This window comes from Oncorhynchus clarkii, chromosome 1, assembly GCF_045791955.1.
Source record: "Oncorhynchus clarkii lewisi isolate Uvic-CL-2024 chromosome 1, UVic_Ocla_1.0, whole genome shotgun sequence".
Lineage (NCBI taxonomy): Eukaryota > Metazoa > Chordata > Actinopteri > Salmoniformes > Salmonidae > Oncorhynchus > Oncorhynchus clarkii.
The window spans coordinates 22,687,248-22,710,573 of NC_092147.1; the positions used below are offsets into that span (position 1 = coordinate 22,687,248).

Below are 23,326 nucleotides of genomic sequence, written 5' to 3' on the forward strand. Positions count from 1 at the left end.
AGTTTAGTCACTCCACGAAATGGCATTTTAGTCCACCCACAACATTTCCAGTTTCCTATTCATCAGAAAGCAGTCCTACGAACCTTCAGTTCAGAATATAGAGTGCACTCATAGTTTGTTGTTTGCAGGCAGCAACAAACCTTTGAATCATTGTTTATTGTCTGTAATTTCAGTTTTGTTTGTGTTGCAGCAAAACAAAATGTGAACAAAATATAAAATAATATAAATAAATGCTAACAAGAGCTATTGTGTTTCATGTCATAATGTGTTCATCTACCTCTGAAGATGTCACTGCATTTTCCAATCCAGTCAGTGAGATCTTAACACAGTCAAAACCGGTAAGTCCAGCCAGTGTGAACAATTCTACACTCATCTCTATCACTCATGAAAGTGTACATAAAAGTATACTAACACATTTCCTTATTTAACTGAGCACCAACTACCCTGGAAAGACATATGAGTGTACAGTACATAGTTATACTTTATTCCATGTGCATGTTTGCAATTAAAGTATTACTCTACGGTATGATTTGTATGCTTTTACTTTGTATCGTGTGTATTGATTTGACCTAAATTTCAGCACAATATAAATCAACATCACTATTAAGACCTCAACACTATTCTCTTGCAATCTGTAAATAATGTATGCTGAAATAAAGCACCTTCGATATGCCATGCACAGATTCTGATAATATAAATGAATTCCACAATATTGTACATCTCATTCTGCTTTAACTGTGGTAATCAATTCAATCAAGCAAGGTTATGAATGTATTAACATTTGTTGAAAGGATGGAGAGTGCATTTGTGAACTATTGCCATAGTAATTGCTCCATGTAGTAAAAGGGTAGATGGATGAATGAATATATAGATTGGTATACTAATACAAACATTTCATAATAGCTTGTCTGAGGGTATAAATATGCATTACAGAGATTGGACAATGAGAGTGGGTGTTACCTTCAACTCTCAGTGAAGTGTAGGATGTTTCCATGGATACTGCCACAGCAACCCATACTGAATGACTAGCCTTGGCCTGAAGCTTCCCAGCAGCACAGAATGGGCTGGATGATTTTAGAGGCCTCGAGGGTCATTGTTGAAGACACTTGGCATCCCCTTTATCATTCGAACACTAGATCCCTAAAGATTGTTTAAAAACTCATTACCTCAACGAGCAGTGTGTTTATTAGATATGAATGGATGGCCATTTAGGGATCTATTCAATCCGTATCACAGAAGTTCATGGTTACAGCGTGATTGAAATTTAAAGGCAATGTTCCCACGTTAGCGGAAACTGCATTCATGGTAAACACTGCATATGTCGGCCCGATCTAAAATTATCTTTACATTTCTATCATGCGATCTGCAACGCTTCAGTGATACAGATTGAATAGAGCCCTTAGATTAGCATAATTTATGTTCTTACTGTGACCTAGAGGGAGATAGTGGCAGGCAAGCTGATCCTCATTCATATCCAGCAACAAGCTTCAGGCTGCTGCATATAGAAAGAGCAACGTCTGGTGAGCAAGAACAGAGAAAGGCTTATAATGATGGATTTAATTAAAGGTAGGCCTATTTTGTTTTGAAACGGGGTTTGCTGTTTGCTAATATATACTAACATAGTATCATTGTGTGATAGCAGGCACAGCACCAATGCGCGAAGAACCTTTTCCTTTCTTGAACATTAATGTCTATTAGTCTATACAAAAATTCAAATCACATTATTTCAATCTTGAGAAGTAACATGATTAGTAGGTGTCATGTTATTATTTTAAGAATTTACTATTTTATATAAATCATTTATTGATACTTATTTTGATTTTCATCTCAGATCAGGCTGCGGTCTGCAGTGATCAAAAGTAGGTACTAGGCCTAGTACAACCTAGGCTACTTTTGAGAAAAATACTGTCACTCCCCTTCAATTCTCCCCAGGTCATAATTATAAATGTTTTCTCAATCAACTTTACAGAGTAAAAAAGGTCAAATGAAAAGATTCTGCTCCTAGTAATCAACAGTAGGTAGGCCTAGTCATTACCTCTATCTCACCCCTTCCCTGCAATATTCCCCATCATTGTTTCCCAAACTTGGTCCTGGGGCCTCCCAGGGGTGCACGTTTTGGTTTTTGCCCTAGCACTACATAGCTGATTCAAATAATCAAAGCTTGATGATGAGTTGATTATTTGAATCAGCTGTGCAGTGCTAGGGCAAAAACCAAAACGTGCACCCCTGGGAGGCCCCAGGACCGAGTTTGGGAAACCCTTAATGGTGAATATTGAAGGGGAGTGACAGTATCTTTCTCAACAGTAGCATAGCCAATCAACCTCATCTGGTGAATTAAAGGTAAAATGTATAAATGGTTTTTTTCCGGTGAATATCTTAGACACTGTAGTCTTTTAAAATGTCTGAATCTGTCACAAACTACACAAAATGTCTAAATCTGCAGGATGATTGGCAGAGGTTATCAGAGAGCGCCACCTGCTGTTCAAAAACGGGAGCTGCCCCTTCTGACCATGTTTGTGCAAAAGCTGATGGACAGAAGATGGACGAAAGAAGAGAAAGGCTTTTTAGGTTCCATCATCTGCTACACAATGTTTGTTAACCTGCTACGGCTAAAGAAGAGGACAAGAGCGTGGAGGCGAGCTGAGCCTGTGGATATGAGCTACACTGCTTCCTGACTAACTTTATTGATGCTGAGCGCTGCTAAGAGACTGAACCAAAAGTGTTACTCTAGTGTATAGGCTACACTCTTGTGGTATACTAGGTTAATTGTGTTTCCATAGCTAGGGCTGATAGTGAAGACTTGTAAAGAGCATAATCAACAACCTCTGCATAATCAAAACAGTTGCTTTGTGACTTTTCACAGTGTTTGTATTTCTGTTTATTAAGCATCCCCATTAGCTGCAGCTACTCCTCTAGGGGTCCAAACAAGATTATGGCAATTACCGTTAACCCATGTTCACAGTTAGCCGCTGATATGTAAATCCAACCAGAATAGTCCCAGCGGCCTTGCCTTGGCCACAAGTCAGGGCATGTTCACTGAGGCCATGGCCCCATGAGTCTCAGGAGCAGGGTGTGAAGGTGGAAACACAAAAGTCTGAGGCTTTTTGGTAAAACACTGGAGTAAATCCTCAGTGGAAATGCACCACAAGTCTCTTGAATTTCAGGGTGCAGCATGTTCTTTTTTGGCACATTGTAACCACAGCTGATCGCTTCAAAATGAGTGAAGACGGTGGAACGTGGTGCAAGACAAATATGGTCAAATTTAATTAAAGGTTTGAAGATGAGGGCTGGAAAGAGAGATCCCTGTCTTTTCTGACAGCAAATAACTTCATGTCACTAATGCCATTCAGGCTGTGGTTTGGTCTTCAACCATTCAACCCGATGTGTCACGGCTCATTCACTCCCCCTCCTGGATTTAAAAGTAATAGACGACAGTAAGAAAATGGCAGAAGTGCTTATCCTACACAAATCCATGAGGGGAAATTAGTTTGATTATGTCCAGAAATAATCCCTACCTCCTAGGGACTTCCTAGGGCCCCTGGGAAGTTTGAAAATATTGTTTACAACTATCCAGTTCCCTCAGGTGTGTACGGGCTAGTAGGGTTGTCTCTCTGTGGGACCCGTAGTCTCTGTCTCAAACTTAGTTTGGCTTGTCTAAATGACTAGCTTGCTTTAATGTCATATGGTATATGTCCAATATACAATGGCTCAACGCAACGCGTTGTCTCATGGTATATTGGCCATATGTAACAAACCCCCACGGTGCCTTATTACTATTATAAACTGGTTACCAACGTAATTAGAGCAGTAAAAATAATGTTTTGTCATACCCGTGGTATATTGTCTGATATACCACGGCTGTCAGCCAATCAGCATTCAGGGCTCAAACCACCCAGTTTATAATTCACGTTGCTTCCTATTCTATGGGCATAGCAATGATGTATACGTAAATGTGTTTGCAAACATTATCATCATCAACATAGTGTCATGTCTTTCCTCCTCTTTTCTATTAGCAAGGTGCAGAATGTCATTCACCTATTATTTTATAGCCTATGAGCACGGCACAATAATGCACATTCCCTATGCTTGCTGATTAAGCTATGGGCAAACTTTTTGCAATTATCCCCTTCCTCTCTCTCAACCTATGGGAATACATCTTGGGATGTATTTATGTCTACTTTATCCATGTTCTCTTACTTGCTTTGTTACAGCAAATGTTACCAACAACCCTCCACCAGCTAAGACCCGTCATAGGAACTCATGTCTCCCTTTTACTTTCCACCAGCTTCAAACAGCTGTAAAAACTACATTTTTTGTTATTGAAAATATATTTCACAGTGATTTAGATGGTACAATGATTCCCTTACCTAGTCAGGGCTTGTTTTCACACATAAACTTAAATTGAGCAAACAGCGATTTCTACATTGGCCACTTAACCCGATTTCCACTAGATAAAACAGCCACAAAGTAAAAACAGCCTTTTTAAATCCTGTGTAACACATTTAAGCTTTCACTCTATTGAAACAACAAATAATAATTATGTTGTGTGAGATTGAGACAACAGGTTTGTCTATTTGGACAATGGGTTTGTCTATCTGTAAGCAAAAAAATATTGTAGTGACTCACTCACTGCTGAAGTTGATTTACTTATTTACTACTTTCATAGCAGCCCTGTCTAAATAACAACTATTTTCTGTCTTTTGAAAAATGTGCATGGACATGTTTAACATATTACAGGACCTTTTACATATTTCAATAAGACATTATAAGGGCTCCTACATGTTCCTAACAACTAATAACGCATTAGTTTAGTAAGCCTTATCTAATTGTATCTGTGCCAAATTTGAGTCGAATTGTTCGTTAGCCAGGTTTTCAGATTATTCACTCCAGGCCTGAACCAGGGTAATCTCTCTCTCTCTCTCTCTCTCAATGACGTCAAGTATCAGCTGACTGGTTTGTTTTGCTGTAGACTCCGCAGCAGATAGCAAGGAAGGAGTCGAACGACATCAAAGGAGTAAAATAATTTGTTATTCTTACAAAAAATTGGTCTTGGATCGCCCAACAGTTTAAATCGCCTACGGTTGAAAATATATTTACCATTCTTACAGGCATCTTTTGCCTCATTTACGAAACAGTTTGACCTGCGTGAAATATGCCTTCAGAGAAGACATTCAAACAAAGGAGGACATTTGGTATGTACTAACACCACACATTTTAACATTGGAATCTGATTTTATAGATTATGTCGTTATTTCAATTAGTAACTGTTCACATTTGATGGATCCTTATTTCGTAATGTCATCTTTTATGTGGAAAACAGATGGTTTCCCAATTGCCCCTAGTGTCTGAATAGTTCATCAGTTCAACTTCGACCAGACGCAAAAGGCAATAAACAGTCTAGGTACAAATTTGGAAGATAATTAATTTGATATAATATAGGCCTACACTTGGCTTTTCAAAGCGACAAATTCGTGATAATTAAGTGTGGTGGCTGTATCTAGGCAAATAAAAAAGGTTATATCCTCAGTGGGTCATGTTATGCAATCCGAATAGACTGAGCAAATATTGGTGTTGTGTTTAGTTGGTAGGCTTTAGCCTACAATGTCTGTCTCTGTAAAATGTATGTCAATGACAGCGAAACGATAATCGGATTCTGTTGAGCTCAATTTGTTTGGGAAAGGGATGTTTAAAAAAATAAACAAGTAGGCTACATAGGCCTATTGCTCTTCTCGAAATGCAGGGAAGTGCGCAAAATTGGGGGATGGGATGGGACGGATTGCGGAGGTGAAAAGAGGGCCTTGGGGGAAGGGGCCAAAAACAAATGTCTGTAGGCTAACTGTAACATTATATCATGTAGACCCAGATAACAAACCAAATATGGATTGTCATGTTAATTTCGCTTTCTGTCAATAGGCCTTTATGTTCAATACAGTGTTGCGTCTGAGATGAGGTTCCTTGTTTAGGGTTGTGATGTGACTAGATGGCGTACAGCTACAACCGGACGTTAGTTTTCGTAGCAGGTTAGGAGAGCTTTTCAGCGAACCCTAACCCCTTTCTTAACCCAATTATCCTAACTCGGGGATTCCCAAACTTTTTGGGCCCGCGACCCCATTTTGAAATCTTTTTTTTTGTTGTTGCCACAGTAGGGAGAACCTGGACGAAAGTAACACTTTTAGTTTTTTACTCCGACAGTTTGTGTCCTCTACCTGTAATTTCATTTCTAGAGCAAATTAGTTGAAATTAAATAGACCTAGAACTGAACTACTGCAATGTTACTTTTGTACCTGCCGAGGGGGGTGCATTCAGTATGATATGTTAAGTTTTGTATTTTGACTTGTGGGCAGAACGACAGATTTTTACCTTGTCAGCTCTGGGATTCGATCTAGCAACTTTTCGGTTACTGGCCCAATGCTCTAACCACTGGACTCCCAAGTGGTGCAGTGGTCTAAGACACTGCCTCTCAGTGCAAGAGGTGTCACTGCCTCTTTCGGTTTGAATCCATGTTGCATCACATCTGGCCGTGATTGGAATAGGGCGGTTCATAATTAGCTCAGTGTCGTCTGGGTTTGGCCTGGGAAGGCTGTCAATGTAAATAAGAATTTGTTCTTAACTGGCTTGCCTAGTTAACCCTTTTAGCTAACCCTTCCCCTATAACCCTTTAACTTAACTCCTTAACGCTAACCCAGCCGACGTTAGCCAGCTAGCCAATGTCAGCAGGTAGCCTAGTGGTTAGAGTGTTGGGCAAGTAACCAAAAGGTTGCTAGATTGAATCCCCGAGCTGACAAGGTAAAAAATCTGTTGTTCTGCCCCTGAACAAGGCAGTTAACAAACTGTTCCTAGGTCGTCAGTTAAATAAGAATTTGTTCTTAACTGAAGGTTTAATTTTTTATTTTATTGTTTTCTTTTAATTAACTCCACCTAGCCAACGTTAGCCACCTAGCTAGAATTCGTAACTTATTACTGATTCATTTATTTAAACCTGTTCCAAACGGACCCGAGGACAACTAGACTCATTCCGTATGGACCTGATTGGATCCAGACCCGGTCCAATCTGAGTGAGGAAAGCAACAGAAAAGTACCTTTTTAAAGCTACTTTATTAAGCGGAGCTGATAATGCGCGAGACAAGGCAGAGAGGTGCCGCTCTAGCAAGTGGGGCCTACTCACAGCTATAGTAGACTAATAGCTGCCATAGCTAGGTTATTTATCAAAAATGATTAAGTAGTACCTGTCTTGACTGCATCAAACCGGGAGAAGCTAGTTAAGCTAGCTAGCGTTATCTAGCTAGGCTAATTGAGGCTGCATGCGCTTTCACATACTACAGTTAAAAATAACTCCATTCAGAATATTACCTAAATCGCAGCCTAACCATACCAAATATATCATACTAATTTGTGTGTCCCGGATTCACAGTAACTATGTTATGTCTGATCTGAGAACACGCTGGGCGAGAAGTGCACAATATCTGTTTTAGCTGTACTATCAGCCATAATTTCGTGTTTTTGTAACTGGAACCTTAAACAACTATGCACAGCTCTACAACAGAAAAACACTTCTGGGTCAGTTTTCTTTACTTACATCGCTCAAAACCACATTTTAGGGATGTTGTCCTCCACACTAGGAACGTGCTGACTTCACAGCATCACTCTAGTTCATGTGTTATCTGAGAACATGGGCGGTACCCCATGTGGTGAAAAAGGTGATGTAATCAACGGCCAATGTTTACTTTATTAATTGTGGCTATGGCAGTCTATTACAAATCAGTCTGCCAGTACTTTTGACAGTATTTTAATCAAATTGTATTTGTCACATGCGCCGAATACAGCAGGTGTAGGTAGACCTTACCATGAAATTATTACTTACAAGCCCTTATCCAACAATGCAGTTCAAGAAATGGATTTAAGAAAGTATTTTATAAATAAACTCAAGTAAAAAAATATATATAAATATATAAAAAATAAAAATGTAACACAAGAAAATGACATAACAATAGCGAGACCGATACCGCGCCTTACGGTCAGACACCGAGCAGTTGCCATACCAGGCGGTGATGCAACTGGTCAGGATGCTCTCGATTGTGTAGCTGTAGAACTTTCTGAGGATCTGGGGACCCATGTAAAATCTTTTCACTCTCCTGAGGGGGAAAGGTGTTGTCGTGCCCTCTTCACAACTGTCTTGGTGAGTTTGGACCAGGATAGTTCTTTGGCGATGTGGACACCAAGGAACTTAACTCTCAACCCGCTCCACTTCAGCCCATCAATATTAATGGGGGCCTGTTCGGCCCTCCTTTTCCCATAGTCCACGATCAGCTCCTTTGTCATGTTCACATTGAGGGAGAGGTTGTTGTCTTGGCACTACACTGCCAGTTCTCTGACCACCTCCCTATAGGCTGTCTTATCGTTGTCGGTGATCAGGCCTACCACCGTTGTGTCGTCAGCAAACTTAATGATGGTGTTGGAGTCGTGCTTGGCCAAGCAGTCTTGGGAGTACAGGAGGGGACTAAGCATACACTCCTGAGTGGCCCCAATGTTGAGAATCAGTGTGGCAGATGTGTTGTTGCCTCCCTTACCACCTGGGGGCAGCCCGTCAGGAAGTCCAGGATCCAGTTGCAGAGGGAGGTGTTTAGTCCGAGGGTCCTTAGCTTAGTGATGAGCTTTGTGGGCACTGGTGTTGAATGCTGAGCTGTAGTCAGGGAACAGCATTCTCACATAGGTGTTTATTTTATCCAGGTGGGAAAGAGCAGTGTGGAGTTCAATTTGAGATTGTGTCATCTGTGGATCTGTTGGGGCGGTATGCGAATTGTGGTGGGTCTAGGGTTTCCGGCATGATGGTGTTGATGTGAGCCATGACCAGCCTTTCAAAGCACTTCATGGCTACTGACGTGAGTGCTACGGGGCGGTAATAATTTAGGCAGGTTAACTTTGTTTGAAACATGTAGGTATTACAGACTCAATCACGGAAAATGTCAGTGAAGATACTTGCTAGGTTCGTGCATGCTTTGAATACACGTCGTGGTATCCGTCTGGCCCCGCGGCTTTGAATGTTGACCTGTTTAAAGGTCTTGCTCACATTGGCTAAGGAGAGCGTGATCACACAGTCGACCAGAACAGCTGGTGCTCTCATGCATGCTTCAGTGTTGATTGCCTCGAAGTGAGCATAAAAGACATTTATCTCATGTCACTGGGCTCATGTCACTGGGCAGCTTGCGGCTGGGTTTCCCTTTGTAGTCAGTTTTTTTCAAGCCCTGCCAGATCCAGTGTGGTAGGATTCAAAATTAATCCTGTATTGACACTTTGCCTGTTTGGTTTGTCTGAGGGAATGGTGGGATTTCTTACAAGCATCCGGATTAGTGTCCCCCTCGTTGAAAGCGGCAGCACTAGCCTTTAGCTCGGTGCGGATCTTGCCTGTATTCCATGGCTTCTGGTTGGGATATGTATGTACGGTCACTGTGTGTGGTGTCAAGGTGGTCTAGAGTTTTTTTTCTCCTTCTGGTTGCACATGTGACATGCTGGTAGAAATGAGGTTAAAACGGATTTAAGTTCGTTGAGTGCGGTCTTAGTGCCAGCATCGGTTTGTGGTGGTAAATAGACTGCTATGAGTAATATAGATGAGAACTCTCTTGGTAGATAGTGTGGTCTACAGCATATCATGTGATATTCTACCTCAGGCGAGCAATACCTCGAGACTTCTTTAATATTAGACATTGCACACCAGCAGTTATTGACAAATAGACACACACTCCCGCCCCTCGTCTTAGTAGACATACAGTGGGGAGAACAAGTATTGCTGCTGATTTTGCAGGTTTTCCTACTTACATAGCATGTAGAGATATGTCATTTATCATAGGTACACTTCAACTGTGAGAGACGGAATCTAAAACAAAAATCCAGAAAATCATATTGTATGATTTTTAAGTAATTAATTTTCATTTTATTGCATGACATAAGTATTTGATCACCTACCAACCAGTAAGAATTCCGGCTCTCACAGACCTGTTAGTTTTTCTTTAAGAATCCCTCCTGTTCTCCACTCATTACCTGTATTAACTGCACCTGTTTGAACTCGTTACCTGTATAAAAGACACCTGTCCACACACTCAATCAAACAGACTCCAACCTCTCCACAATGGCCAAGACCAGAGAGCTGTGTAAGGACATCAGGGATAAAATTGTAGACCTGTACAAGCCTGGGATCGGCTACAGGACAATAGGCAAGCAGCTTGGTGAGAAGGCAACAACTGTTGGTGCAATTATTAGAAAATGGAAGGAGTTCAAGATGACGGTCAATCACCCTCGGTCTGGAGTTCCATGCAAGATCTCACCTCATGGGGCATCAATGATCACGAGGAAGGCGAGGGATCAGCCCAGAACTACACGGCAGGACCTGGTCAATGAACAGAAGAGAGCTGGGACCACAGTCTCAAAGAAAACCATTAGTAACACACTACGCCGTCATGGATTAAAATCCATGAGGTCATCCTGCTCAAGCCAGCGCATGTCCAGGCCCGTCTGAAGTTTGCCAATGACCATCTGGATGATCCAGAGGAGGAATGGGAGATCATGTGGTCTGATGAGACAAAAATATAGCTTTTTGGTCTAAACTCCACTCGCCGTGTTTGGAGGAAGAAGAAGGATGAGTACAACCCCAAGAACACCATCCCAACCGTGAAGCATGGAGGTGGAAACATCATTCTTTGGGGATGCTTTTCTGCAAAGGGGACAGGGCGACTGCACCGTATTGAGGGGAGGGTGGATGGGGCCATGTATCGCGAGATCTTGGCCAACAACCTCCTTCCCTTAGTAAGAGCATTGAAGATTGGTCGTGGCTGGGTCTTCCAGCATGACAACGACCCGAAACACACAGCCAGGACAACTAAGGAGTGGCTCCGTAAGAAGCATCTCAAGGTCCTGGAGTGGCCTAGCCAGTCTCCAGACCTGAACCCAATAGAAAATCTTTGGAGGGAGCTGAAAGTCCGTATTGCCCAGCGACAGCCCTGAAACCTGAAGGATCTGGAGAAGGTCTGTATGGAGGAGTGGGCCAAAATCCCTGTTGCAGTGTGTGCAAACCTGGTCAAGAACTACAGGAAACGTATGATTTCTGTTATTGCAAACAAAGCTTTCTGTACCAAAAATAAGTTCTGCTTTTCTGATGTATCAAATACTTATGTCATGCAATAAAATGCTAAATTAATTACTTAAAAATCATACAATGTGATTTTCTGGATTTTTGTTTTACATTCTGTCTCACAGTTGAAGTGTACCTATGATCAAAAATTACAGACCTCTACATGCTTTGTAAGTACCAAAACCTGCAAAATCGGCAGTGTGTCAAGTACTTGTTCTCCCCACTGTCGCTGATCTGTCCTGCCGATGAATGAAGAAGCCAGCCAGCTCTATATTATCTTTGTCGTCATTTAACCATGTCTTGGTGAAACATAAGATATTACAGTTTTTTAAATCCCGTTGGTAGGATAGTCTTAATCGTAGATTGGCCAGTTTTTTTTAAGTGGTTGCACGTTGGCCAATAATACGGAGGGTGGTGGTGGTTTACCTACTCGCCGGCAAATTTTTACAAGGCACCCCGCCCTTCTCCCACTTTTTCCTCTGTCTTTTCTACACGCGGATGACAGGGATTTGGGCCTTGTCTTGACAAAGCAGTATATCCTTCGCATCTGACTCATTAAAGAAAAATCTTTGTACGTTTCGAGGTGGGTAATCACTGTTCTGATGTCCAGAAGCTCTTTTTGGTCATAAGAGACGGAAGCAGCAACATTATGTACCAAATGAGTTTCAAACAATGCGGGGGGGGGGGGGGGGAATACGTAGGTTTGATCCCCAATCTTTGATCCCTAAGAGATGTCACTTTTTAAAACCTCTTAGATGTGCATGGTTCTGGTACTGGTACCGACCGACATTTTCGCTTATAAATCGATCTGTGTACACCGTAGATCAAAATGGCTCGCATTGAGCGAAAGCCATGGTTCCCACAGACACCGTAGCATTTCTTCTGTGCCTGTGTGAAGTGGAATGTGAAATCTAAAACCACTTGAATCTGGGATGTCCTTCATTGAGACTTCCGGCGCCGACAGAGTTGGCATTCCCAAACCAGAAACCGTGTGTTTACGGACATATTCAATCAATCCCTACCCCAGTCTGTTGTTCCCACATGCTTCAAGAGGGCCACCATTGTTCCTGTTCCCAAGAAAGCTAAGGTAACTGAGCTAAACGACTACCGCCCCGTAGCACTCACTTCCGTCATCATGAAGTGCTTTGAGAGACTAGTCAAGGACCATATCACCTCCACCCTACCTGACACCCTAAACCCACTCCAATTTGCTTAACGCCCAAATAGGTCCACAGACGATGCAATCTCAACCACATGGCACACTGCCCTAACCCATCTGGACAAGAGGAATACCTATGTGAGAATGCTGTTCATCGACTACAGCTCGGCATTTAACACCATAGTGCCCTCCAAGCTCGTCATCAAGCTCAAGACCCTGGGTCTCGACCCCGCCCTGTGCAACTGGGTACTGGACTTCCTGACGGGCCGCCCCCAGGTGGTGAGGGTAGGCAACAACATTTCCACCCCGCTGATCCTCAACACTGGGGCCCCACAAGGGTGCGTTCTGAGCCCTCTCCTGTACTCCCTGTTCACCCACGACTGCGTGGCCACGCACGCCTCCAACTCAATCATCAAGTTTGCGGACGACACAACAGTGGTAGGCTTGATTACCAACAACGACGAGACGGCCTACAGGGAGGAGGTGAGGGCCCTCGGAGTGTGGTGTCAGGAAAATAACCTCACACTCAACGTCAACAAAACTAAGGAGATGATTGTGGACTTCAGGAAACAGCAGAGGGAACACCCCCCTATCCACATTGATGGAACAGTAGTGGAGAGGGTAGTAAGTTTTAAGTTCCTCGGCGTACACATCACAGACAAACTGAATTGGTCCACCAATTCATCGTGAAGAAGGCGCAGCAGCGCAACCTCAGGAGGCTGAAGAAATTTGGCTTGTCACCAAAAGCACTCACAAACTTCTACAGATGCACAATCGAGAGCATCCTGTCGGGCTGTATCACCGCCTGGTACGGCAACTGCTCCGCCCACAACCGTAAGGCTCTCCAGACGGTAGTGAGGTCGGCACAACGCATCACCGGGGGCAAACTACCTGCCCTCCAGGACACCTACACCACCTGATGTCACTGATGTTTACATCAAGGACAACAACCACCCGAGCCACTGCCTGTTCACCCCGCTATCATCCAGAAGGCGAGGTCAGTACAGGTGCATCAAAGCTGGGATCGAGAGACTGAAAAACAGCTTCTATCTCAAGTCCATCAGACTGTTAAACAGCCACCACTAACATTGAGTGGCTGCTGCCAACACACTGACTCAACTCCAGCCACTTTAATAATGGGAATTGATGGGAAATGATGTAAAATATATCACTAGCCACTTTAAACAATGCTACCTAATATAATGTTTACATACCCTACATTATTCATCTCATATGTATATGTATATACTGTACTCTATATCATCTACTGCATCTTTATATAATACATGTATCACTAGCCACTTTAACTATGCCACTTTGTTTACATACTCATCTCATATGTATATACTGCACTCAATACCATCTACTGTATCTTGCCTATGCCGCTCTGTACCATCACTCATTCATATATCTTCATGTACATATTCTTTATCCCCTTACACGTAGTTTTGGAATTGTTAGCTAGATTACTTGTTGGTTATTACTGCATTGTCGGAACTAGAAGCACAAGCATTTCGCTACACTCGCATTAACATCTGCTAACCATGTGTATGTGACAAATAAAATTTGATTTGATTTTTAATATCTCATTTGCTCTTACAACTGTCCAACTCTTTCCTCACAACCACTGACAATTCACATGCCTGCAATCGTTACATTGTAGCGCAGCTGTAGGGAGTGGTTTTACTATGGTAGCTGGGCGATATGGCCAAAATATATCATATGGTATTTTTCATTTTTTTAACGGAATGACTATTTAACAATATTTTATGTTTTTGATTAATAAAAATTATACATTTGCTTTGAGTAGTGCGTGACCCTAGGGTGGCAATACATATATATTCTAAATTATTTTTCCATTCTGATTTGTTTTATACTGCTCAATTCAACTTCAACCTATTTCTGAATTTCCTGCACTCATTTGAGATCATTTCCAAACTGCCACGATATGGCAAAAATACTAGGCCTTATTTTTAACCAAATGTTGCAATTGCGATTTAGATCAAAACACCTGGGTGAATTTTTGGAATCATGGAAATAGAATGTTTATTGTAATTCTATAGTTTGAATATAAATAATAGTAGGTTCTTTGAATACAGTGTTTGACATGACGACGAATGAAAATGCCATGGACGAGTTATTGTGACAGGGTAAGAACCAAATTGATGTTCAGTGTTTCCTTGGGGACCCTATAATCTTTGGTTACATGACATCTTTATTCATATAGCCAACATATTCATGCTTCTCCTATTCCTCTTTGATTTAGAAGATACGGTTGCACAAACAACATGCGGATTTAAGCCTCCACCAGTACTGGTATCAGGCTGCATTAGCTAGCTACGTTTGCTCTGACGCCGTACTTTTATTAGCTAGCCAGCTGCCTAGCGATTAGCATTAGTGGCTAACACGGTTTAGCTTAACTTGCTAAGAAAATAAACTAGCTGTTTGCAGATGTAAGAAACACAAACTAATATTGTAATTATAGAACGCTTGTGGATTTACATTAAGATCAAAGTGTAAACAACATCGTCATCAACATTGTTGCATGTGCTGCATTGGCCATGCAGACTGAACGAAAGTATCGTGGTCAAGCAACAACAAATATGCACCCCTTGAGTGACGGGGTGGGACTAGGTCTGTGGAAAGCGGCATGGAGAGAGGGATGACTCAAGTAGCTGAGTAAACTATAAACATTTATATTACATACGGCATAACACATTTAACAAACCAAACATTTAAAATACCGTTATAGAAGGTAAAGTAAAAACCCAAACCGGTCCGTTCATAAATTCCGGTATATAGTAAAATACGGTATACCGCCCAGCCCTACAGTAGCACATTCAATGATCGATTTATAGCATTGTTTGTCCTAGACACATAAGATTAATATGAGGCGAGTTCCTAACGAGTTCAGGAAGCCAAGCTAGAACTGAGACGTTCACAGCGATGCTGGCAGACGTTTTGATCAAGAGAGACCTTTAGAAAATATGTAAATTTTCTCTAACACTAAACATATAAATATGTATTTAACAGTGGAAATGACTTATATACTTTCTAAATATAGCATAATCAAATTATGAAACGACTAACTATAAGATTTCACCTTCCTTATTCATACAGTTTTGTTGAATATGGAATACATCATAAAATATTTAATTTCCTAATGTAAAAAAAAAAAAAAGTGTACTTGAGCTTGTGTCCTCAAAAGTGACTACATCTCAGCAATTTATAACTATTTTTTGCCAGAAATGTGAGATTTTAACCGTTCTTTGAGTATGCAGCATTATGGCCCTCTCATGATAAATAATTACTTTTGGGGATTACGTAGATGACATTTAATTACATTTAACTGGTAAAATCCACTTCAATCAGTGTAGATGAAAGGGAGGAGATGGGTTAAAGAAAGAGTATTAAGCCTTGAGACATGGATTGTGTATGTGTGCCATTCAGAGGGTGAATGGGCAAGACAAAATATTTCAGTGCCTTTGAACAGGGTATGGTAGTAGGTGCCAGGCGAACCGTTTTGAGTGTGTCAAGAACTGCAACGCTGCTGGGTTTTTCACTCTCAACAGTGTGTATCAAGAATGGTCCAGCTAACTTGACACAACTGTGGGAAGCATTGGAGTCAACAATGGACAAGCATCCCTGTGGAGCATTTTCAACACCTTGTAGAGTCCATGCCCTGAAGAATTGAGGCTGTTCTGAGGGCAATAGGGGGTCCAACTCAATATTATGAATGTGTTCCTATTGTTTGTACACTCAGTGTAGGTCTAGATAGATATAGTAAAGGCTGTTTTTAAGCCCTCAGCCTTTATATAATCATATGAATGAATTTATATACAATATTCAACTATAAAAGACTCCTTTGAGAAAACAATTTGTCTGAACTGTCTCTTTAAGTCTATTGTATTTACTTAAGAGCAACGTGAATTATTATTCCTGTAAAAATCTCTTGTGTATTTCTGGATAGAATTGCCTAAATATGAACATTTTAGTGGAGCAATTGGGATCAAGAGGTCCATCCTTCCAGGCACTTGTGGTGTTGTTTCTTCTGTCCATCAGTCAAAACTGACCCAGGGTTTGTGTGTAAACAAAGGGGCCCAAGGCCTTATCTGGTGCCATGGAAACCGTTGTTTTGGCCTTGTTGCAAATGGCCACCGAGTTGCAAAGTTCAGCAGGATGGGACTAGTTTAGAAAATATTATGTTCACTTGCTGTTTCATTTATGGTCGGAGTTGATTCATTACCTGGTTTGCTGCGCTAATTGTATTGTCTATAACCATAGGGGGTTTGAGATAAATGGGCAATATATATTTTTCCTTTGAGTTACCTGTGTGAAAGGCAGATGGGATATAGAACAGATATAGTCTGATAGTTGTTTTGTCATCTCACCTGTTCTTTCTTCCTTGTGTCCACAGAGCAGAGAGTAGATGATGTACGACTGATCCGAGAGCAGCACCCCAACAAGATTCCGGTTAGTATCAGATCTATTACCACCACAACCATGCAAAGATATAATATACTTAAGCGATAAGGCATGAGGGGATGTGGCCAATATACCACGGCTAAGGGCTGTTCTTATGTACGACGCAACGCAGAGTGCCCAGATACAGCTATTACCACAAACCCCAGAGGTGCCTTATTGCTATTATAAACTGGTTACCAACTTAATTAGAGCAGTAAAAATACATGTTTTGTCGTGGTATATGGTCTGATATACCACGGCTGTCAGCCAATCAGGATTCAGAGCTCGAACCACCCAGTTTATAAATTGGGATAGAGAGTATTCCTAAATACAGACCCATCCAATGCTTTCCTCAACAGAGGTTATCCTTCCTAACATTCATGATATTCTCATGAAGAATAGGTAGAAGGGTATGGAACCGTCTCGGTGTTAGCCATGTGTCAGGACCCAAACAGACCACATATCAGATTGAATATCTCTCTAACCTTCCATCTGCTGCCTCTCTCCTCCACACACACACACTCTGACTGACTGACTGACTGAAAGGGCCTCAGTTACAGTACATGACCACTTCCTGATCCTTACCAGTCTGTCCAGGGGCCCCAAAATCCTGAGTAATGCCCCTCCCCCTCTGATTGACACTAGCTGTGTCTTGGTCATAGAAATATAATAAATGGAACGGGCGTCCCCATTCAAGTCAATGATGGCAGTCATTGCGATGAGCAAAGCTGGAAATGAAAGCAGGAAGTGTATCCATCAATATGTTCTGTGATTTGTTGACTCAACTGACATTACAAAAAATACATTACAATACCAGGCAGCCATCGCGGGTGTACACCTGAGTTTACCAGTCAAATCGCCAGGGTTAGAGGTTCTGGAGCCCATTCTATTTCTATGGTCTTGGTAATGTGACTCCTTCTAGCATGGTGTGCTGTGGGGACAGTGAGCTCTATAACAAGATGTTTCCTCTGCTTCCTTTAAGGTCATCATTGAGAGATACAAGGGAGAGAAGCAGCTGCCCATCCTGGATAAAACCAAGTTCCTGGTTCCTGACCATGTCAACATGAGTGAACTGATCAAAATCATCAGGTGCTCTTTCATGATGTTACGTTATCTTCAACCTTCTCTGTATTTACTTACATACATTTATCAGGCACTCACTACAGCAAATGTACTTCTACCAATGTGTGGATCTGATGTGCTGAACTCTTTGTCCATGTATCTTTGTCCCACCAGGAGGCGCCTCCAGCTGAACTCCAACCAGGCCTTTTTCCTGCTGGTGAACGGCCACAGCATGGTGTCCGTGTCGGCAGCCATCGCTGAGGTATACGAGCGCGAGAAGGACGACGATGGCTTCCTCTACATGGTGTACGCCTCGCAGGAGACCTTCGGAACCATGGCCCCCCAGTAACAGCCTCCCACCACCACGCCAGCACTCGGACATTGATACTATCTACCACCCCCCCTACCTGATCCTTCGTTCCTAAATACAGACCTATCCCCCTGTCTTCCCTCCAACCCATGCTTGCTTTACAACCTTAGCCAAGACCATAGGAACCAGCCAACCTCTTCTCCCATGCGCTAAAGGGCCCCATATAGTTATTAAAAGCCCTATCCTGCACCTTCTCATACTCTGCCCCTTACCCATACATTCAGCCATGTGTTTAGGGAAAGGGATTAAATAGTTTGTTTGAGTTTTGTTGTATAGGATGGATTAGTGTAGCAGAGATGATTGCCAGTTCAGCTTGAGTTCGCTCATTTCAAACATGTTACATGTTAAATCCCTGCTTGAGTCCATCACGGTTGAGTTCAGATACAGCAAACCCCATCTTTTCTTTTCCACTGGTTGGGTTTGCAAAACTTGAATGAGCTCAGTCTTTTGGATGAAGCTTCAATCACAACAGCTGCTGAGGAATTTTGTAACAGTTTAGTTGAATCCAGTTTGACTGACATGGGACATTACTGCCACAACATGTCATCATGTGGTAAAGTCTCCTGTGATGGGTGACTTAGGCCAATAGTCTTAACCGCTGTGACAAAATTACTGTTTCAATTTCCTTTTTAGTCTTTACTTTGGCCAATTCTAGGCGAACTATAGTTTTTAAGGCTTACATGTTAATGTCTGTTCAGTTTAGCATTCACCTCCCCCTGTCTTTATAATGGTTATGGGTTCAGCGATAAGTACAATTCTTTCCTTAATGAAAACGAAGGTCCTTTTTCAAATATGTTTTTATTTCCCTGCCTTTGTCGTAAATGTCTTCACATAGAAGAGATGTGAGGGACTCTTGTTTAAAAAAAAAAAAAAGTTTTTTTTTAAATGCTATGCTACCGAAAACCTGCTTTGATGATTGTAATAAGAGATTTGCCTCTGTGTGTACAGATATTGGACAAATGAAAGGAATAATAAACTGACCTTGATCACTATGATAGGACATGATGATGGAATTGCACGTGTGTTGAAAGGGTCACTGATGTGGGGTTGGTGGCCAGTTAGGACTGGGTGGGCATCATGGGCTGGGTCTGTCCATCTCTCCCCCACCTAGACCTGCCCTAGGGCTCCGGACAGAGCTCATCTCTGGGTGGCATCACACTTTTAGAATATTCAATTTGTTTTATAGAGGGTTATTTACGCCTTTATAATGTGTGCTTGTGTCCTCTTCCCTTTTGCTGTCCTCTTCCCTCTCGCTGTCCTCTTCCCTCTCGCTGTCCTCTTCCCTCTCGCTGTCCTCAACTGTTTAAAATGTTAGATGCCTTTTTATGTCAGCATTTTTGGCAGTTCCATCTTTATTTTGTTTTCATTCAATGTGATTTTGCTTCGTTGTACAAATGTCCATATGCTATACTTGTGCATAATGAATAAGAATGATTCTATGATCAGTTTGATTGAGGGTTTAATAACAGAGGAATGGTACAGTTATCAACCCAATGTTCCTCTGCATTCTCCTGTGTTTGCCACTCATTCTTCATATTTACAGCAGTATTACAACCTTTTCTTGTATTTATGTTCGTATTTTATGAATAAAAAAAAATGTAAACGATGTAAAAGTTTCTGTGGAGTGTTCCCCATCTAGAACGCCTATGCTGGTATTAGACACGGTGTTGCCTATGAAATCAGAAAACAAAATGCTTTTTACAATGTTTTTCATGCAGTATATAAAACAAGTAAATCTTAAAACACACTACACCATACGATACAAAAATCTGACATAAAAAAATAAAACAGGATCTGACCTTCAAGTTCAAATCTGCTTCACAATAATACCAAATGTTTTAAAACACCTTTTAAATCAAACATGCATAGCTATTGACTAAGAAAACTGCTACGTTACAGTCAAATAATACCAGCTAATTAGATGTCATTATATGTTTGACAAGAATCTCATTGGAACCAAGTAAGCTGAAACCGTTCCAGAAGCAAAAATACAGTATCATTTTATTATGGCCATACATTTTCTTTAGTAAATGATTGTACCATGCAGGGTTGCTAAGGCATCTAGGATGCACAGCTTTGTGCACAAACGTGATTTCCTATGGTCAATAATTTCACTATTTCATTTTAATGATATAAAGACATGATTATAAATCTAATTTGTTTACACAAAATGTTTGCAGCATGAACCTGGGTGTATTAACTAAGCACAATGTTACAGAACAGTGTAAAAACAAATGATCCACCAGAGAATCATGTTTGCTCTGCAGCCATAATGTGCCTACTGTAAACTCTCTTACTCCCATGAGACCTAGACCATAAACAGCATGGATGTGGTCAAAACATTTTTGACAACAGTCCCTGACATGCAATACTGTACAGATAGTCAAGATACAATCCTGGATTGTCCTACAATTCCTTGATCTTCAGTGACCACTTCCTGATCCTTACCTACAAATACCACATCCACCAGAATGGAACTCCAAGTGGATCCTGATTTAGTCAAAGTCTTGACTATCTATTGGAAGCAATAGGTGCAAGTGTTTATTGGTACATATGATCATTATCAAAGAAATGTCCCTTATGACTGAATTGTGTCCTCCATAACTGGCTAGGGACACTCCAGTGCAACACAACAAACCTATAATAACTTGTCCATCCTTGAAGACCACTGTCCTCATGTCACACTCACATCCAATGGCCTGGGACCAGCCAGTCTCATAAAAGTGCTTCACATGCCACACCATGGTGGCAACTTAAGGAGACATTCACTGACACATTCAATATCTAATCTTTCTCAAAAAGGATCCTCTTACATTTCACCACCACCCATTTTGGGTGGTGATTATAACAATTAGACTGCTCCAACTTCTAAACTTCTTAATTATTAAACAAGTTTGGAATCATTTCCAGGCAGTTCGACACAAAACAAAATCAATGGCACATCTTAGTAATGCTGGCACCATCTGTTTCTTTTCATCATTAATACCTGCACTGTACCCACAGTGAATGATTTGTTGAATAAAGCACTTGTTTGTTTCACTTCCTCTTCCCCTGTGCTGTCTGGCAACACAAAGGGAAATTACAGAAGTACTTCCTTGTTTCCTCAGAGACATGCTTTGTTCCAGAGGAGGAGGATTTGGCAGACAGTCAGTCAATGTGCATTATTTGGCAGTCATCTTATGTCTTTACATTCACACTTCATCATCCTCTCAGATATACATCCAACTTTCTTCTCCAGAGCAATTTAAAAGGCCATCTTGTCTTAGAACAGTACATGACTTGTTTTGAAAGGGTTGGGTCTGGCTACAGAACTGAGTGACACTGAGGTGTGACCTGAGTAGCGTGAGGAGTTTTGTCATATTTTTATTTTTTCCTTTGACCAAAATCATCTGTTATAGATGGACTGGAACTAATACAAATCTGTTGTTCTGCCCCTGAACAAGGCAGTTAACCCACTATTCCTAGGCCGTCATAGAAAACAAGAATTGGTTCTTAACTGACTTGCCTAGTTAAATAAAGGTAAAAAAATATATTTAAAAAAATAAAAAATAGCACCCTCCAAATTTACTCTATAATTTCACTTTCTTCATGGTCTCAAGCAAGAATCTAAGTTGAGTTGAGTGGCCACCATTCACCAGCCTACCATCAAAACTGTGACTGGTGTTCAAAGAGTCACGTCAATGAAAGGAGCTCCTCCAATCTGAGGAACATAAGGTGCTGATGTGCCCAGGTGTGAGATCACAGGAGTTTTTCTTAGTCCCCTGAGTCCTGGCTGTCTGATTTAGGAGCATACTTCAGCCGAAATGTGCCTGAAAAACAAAATACCAATTACGGTCAATATGTCAAGTTCCCTAAGAGGTTTCTGTGGATATAAAAAATATACAGTACCAGTAAAACGTTCGGACACACCTTGATGACAGCTCTGGCATTCTCTCAACCAGCTTTATGAGATAGTCAACTGGAATTCATTTCAATTAACATGTGTGCCTTGTTAAAAGTTAATTTGTGGAATTTCTTTCCTTCTTAATGCATTTGACCCAATCAGTTGTGTTGTGACAAGGTAGGGGTGGTATACAGAAGACAGTCCTGTTTGGTAAAAGACCAAGTCCATATTACGGCATGAACAGCTCAAATAAGCAAAGAGAAGCGACAGTCCATCATTACTTTAAGAAATGAAGGTCAGTCAATCCGGAAATTTCAAGAACTTTGAAAGTTTCTTCAAGTGCAGTAGCAAAAACCATCAAGCGCTATGGTGAAACTGGCTCTCATGAGGACCGCCACAGGAAAGGAAGATCGAGAATTACCTCTGCTGCAGAGGATACGTTCATTAGAGTTACCAGCCTCAGATTGCAGTCCAAATAAATGTTACACAGAGTTCAAGAAACAGACACATCTCAACATCAACTGTTCAGAGGAGACTGTGTGAATCAAGTTATTCATGGTCGAATTGCTACAAAGAAACCACTACTAAATGACAGCAATAAGAAGAGACTTGCTTGGGCCAAGAAACACAAGCAATGGACATTAGACCGGTGGAAATATGTTATTTTGTCCAATGAGTCCAAATTTGAGATTTTTGGTTCTAACCACCGTGTCTTTGTTAGACGCAGAGTAGGTGAACGGATGATCTCTGCATGTGGTTCCCACCGTGAAGAATGGAGGAGGTGTGATGGTGTGGGGGTGCTTTGCTGGTGACATTGTCTGTGATTTATTTAGAATTCAAGGCACACTTAACCAGCATGGCTACCACAGCATTCTGCAGCAATACGCCATCCCATCTGGTGACCCAAAACACACCTCAAGGCTGTGTAAGGGCTATTTGACCAAGAAGGAGAGTGATGGAGTGCTGCATCAGATGACCTGGCCTCCACAATCAACCAACCTAAACCCAATTGAGATGGTTTGGGATGAGTTGTACCGCAGAGCGAAGGAAAAGCAGCCAACAAGTGCCCGGCATATGTGGAACTCCATCAAGACTGTCGGAAAAGCATTCCATATGAAGCTGGTTGAGAGAAGGCCAAGAGTGTGCAAAGCTGACATCAAGGCAAAGGGTTGCTACTTTGAAGAATCTCAAATATATCTTTAAAAAAACAATGTTTAAACACTTTCTTGGTTACTACACGATTCCATATGTGTTATTTCATAGTTT

General features: G+C 41.4%; 2 protein-coding genes across 3 annotated transcripts in view; one reads left to right on the forward strand and one right to left on the reverse strand.

Annotated features, from left to right (window-relative positions):
• Positions 1–4,879: 4,879 nt before the first annotated feature.
• LOC139387193 (microtubule-associated proteins 1A/1B light chain 3B) lies at positions 4,880–19,783 on the forward strand. The gene is made up of 4 exons (XM_071133300.1): positions 4,880–5,192; positions 16,699–16,754; positions 17,728–17,834; positions 17,982–19,783. The coding sequence occupies exons 1-4, from the start codon at positions 5,153–5,155 to the stop codon at positions 18,154–18,156; spliced, it is 378 nt and encodes a 125-aa protein (XP_070989401.1). The 5' UTR covers positions 4,880–5,152; the 3' UTR covers positions 18,157–19,783.
• LOC139386450 (zinc finger CCHC domain-containing protein 14-like) overlaps positions 19,784–23,326 on the reverse strand; it is a 42,399-nt gene continuing 38,856 nt past the window's right edge. For both annotated transcript variants that reach the window (XM_071132136.1, XM_071132052.1), the window contains exon 13: positions 19,784–21,986. In XM_071132136.1, the coding sequence (XP_070988237.1) occupies positions 21,931–21,986 (56 nt within the window). In that variant the 3' untranslated portion in view covers positions 19,784–21,930. The remainder of the gene's footprint in view (positions 21,987–23,326) is intronic.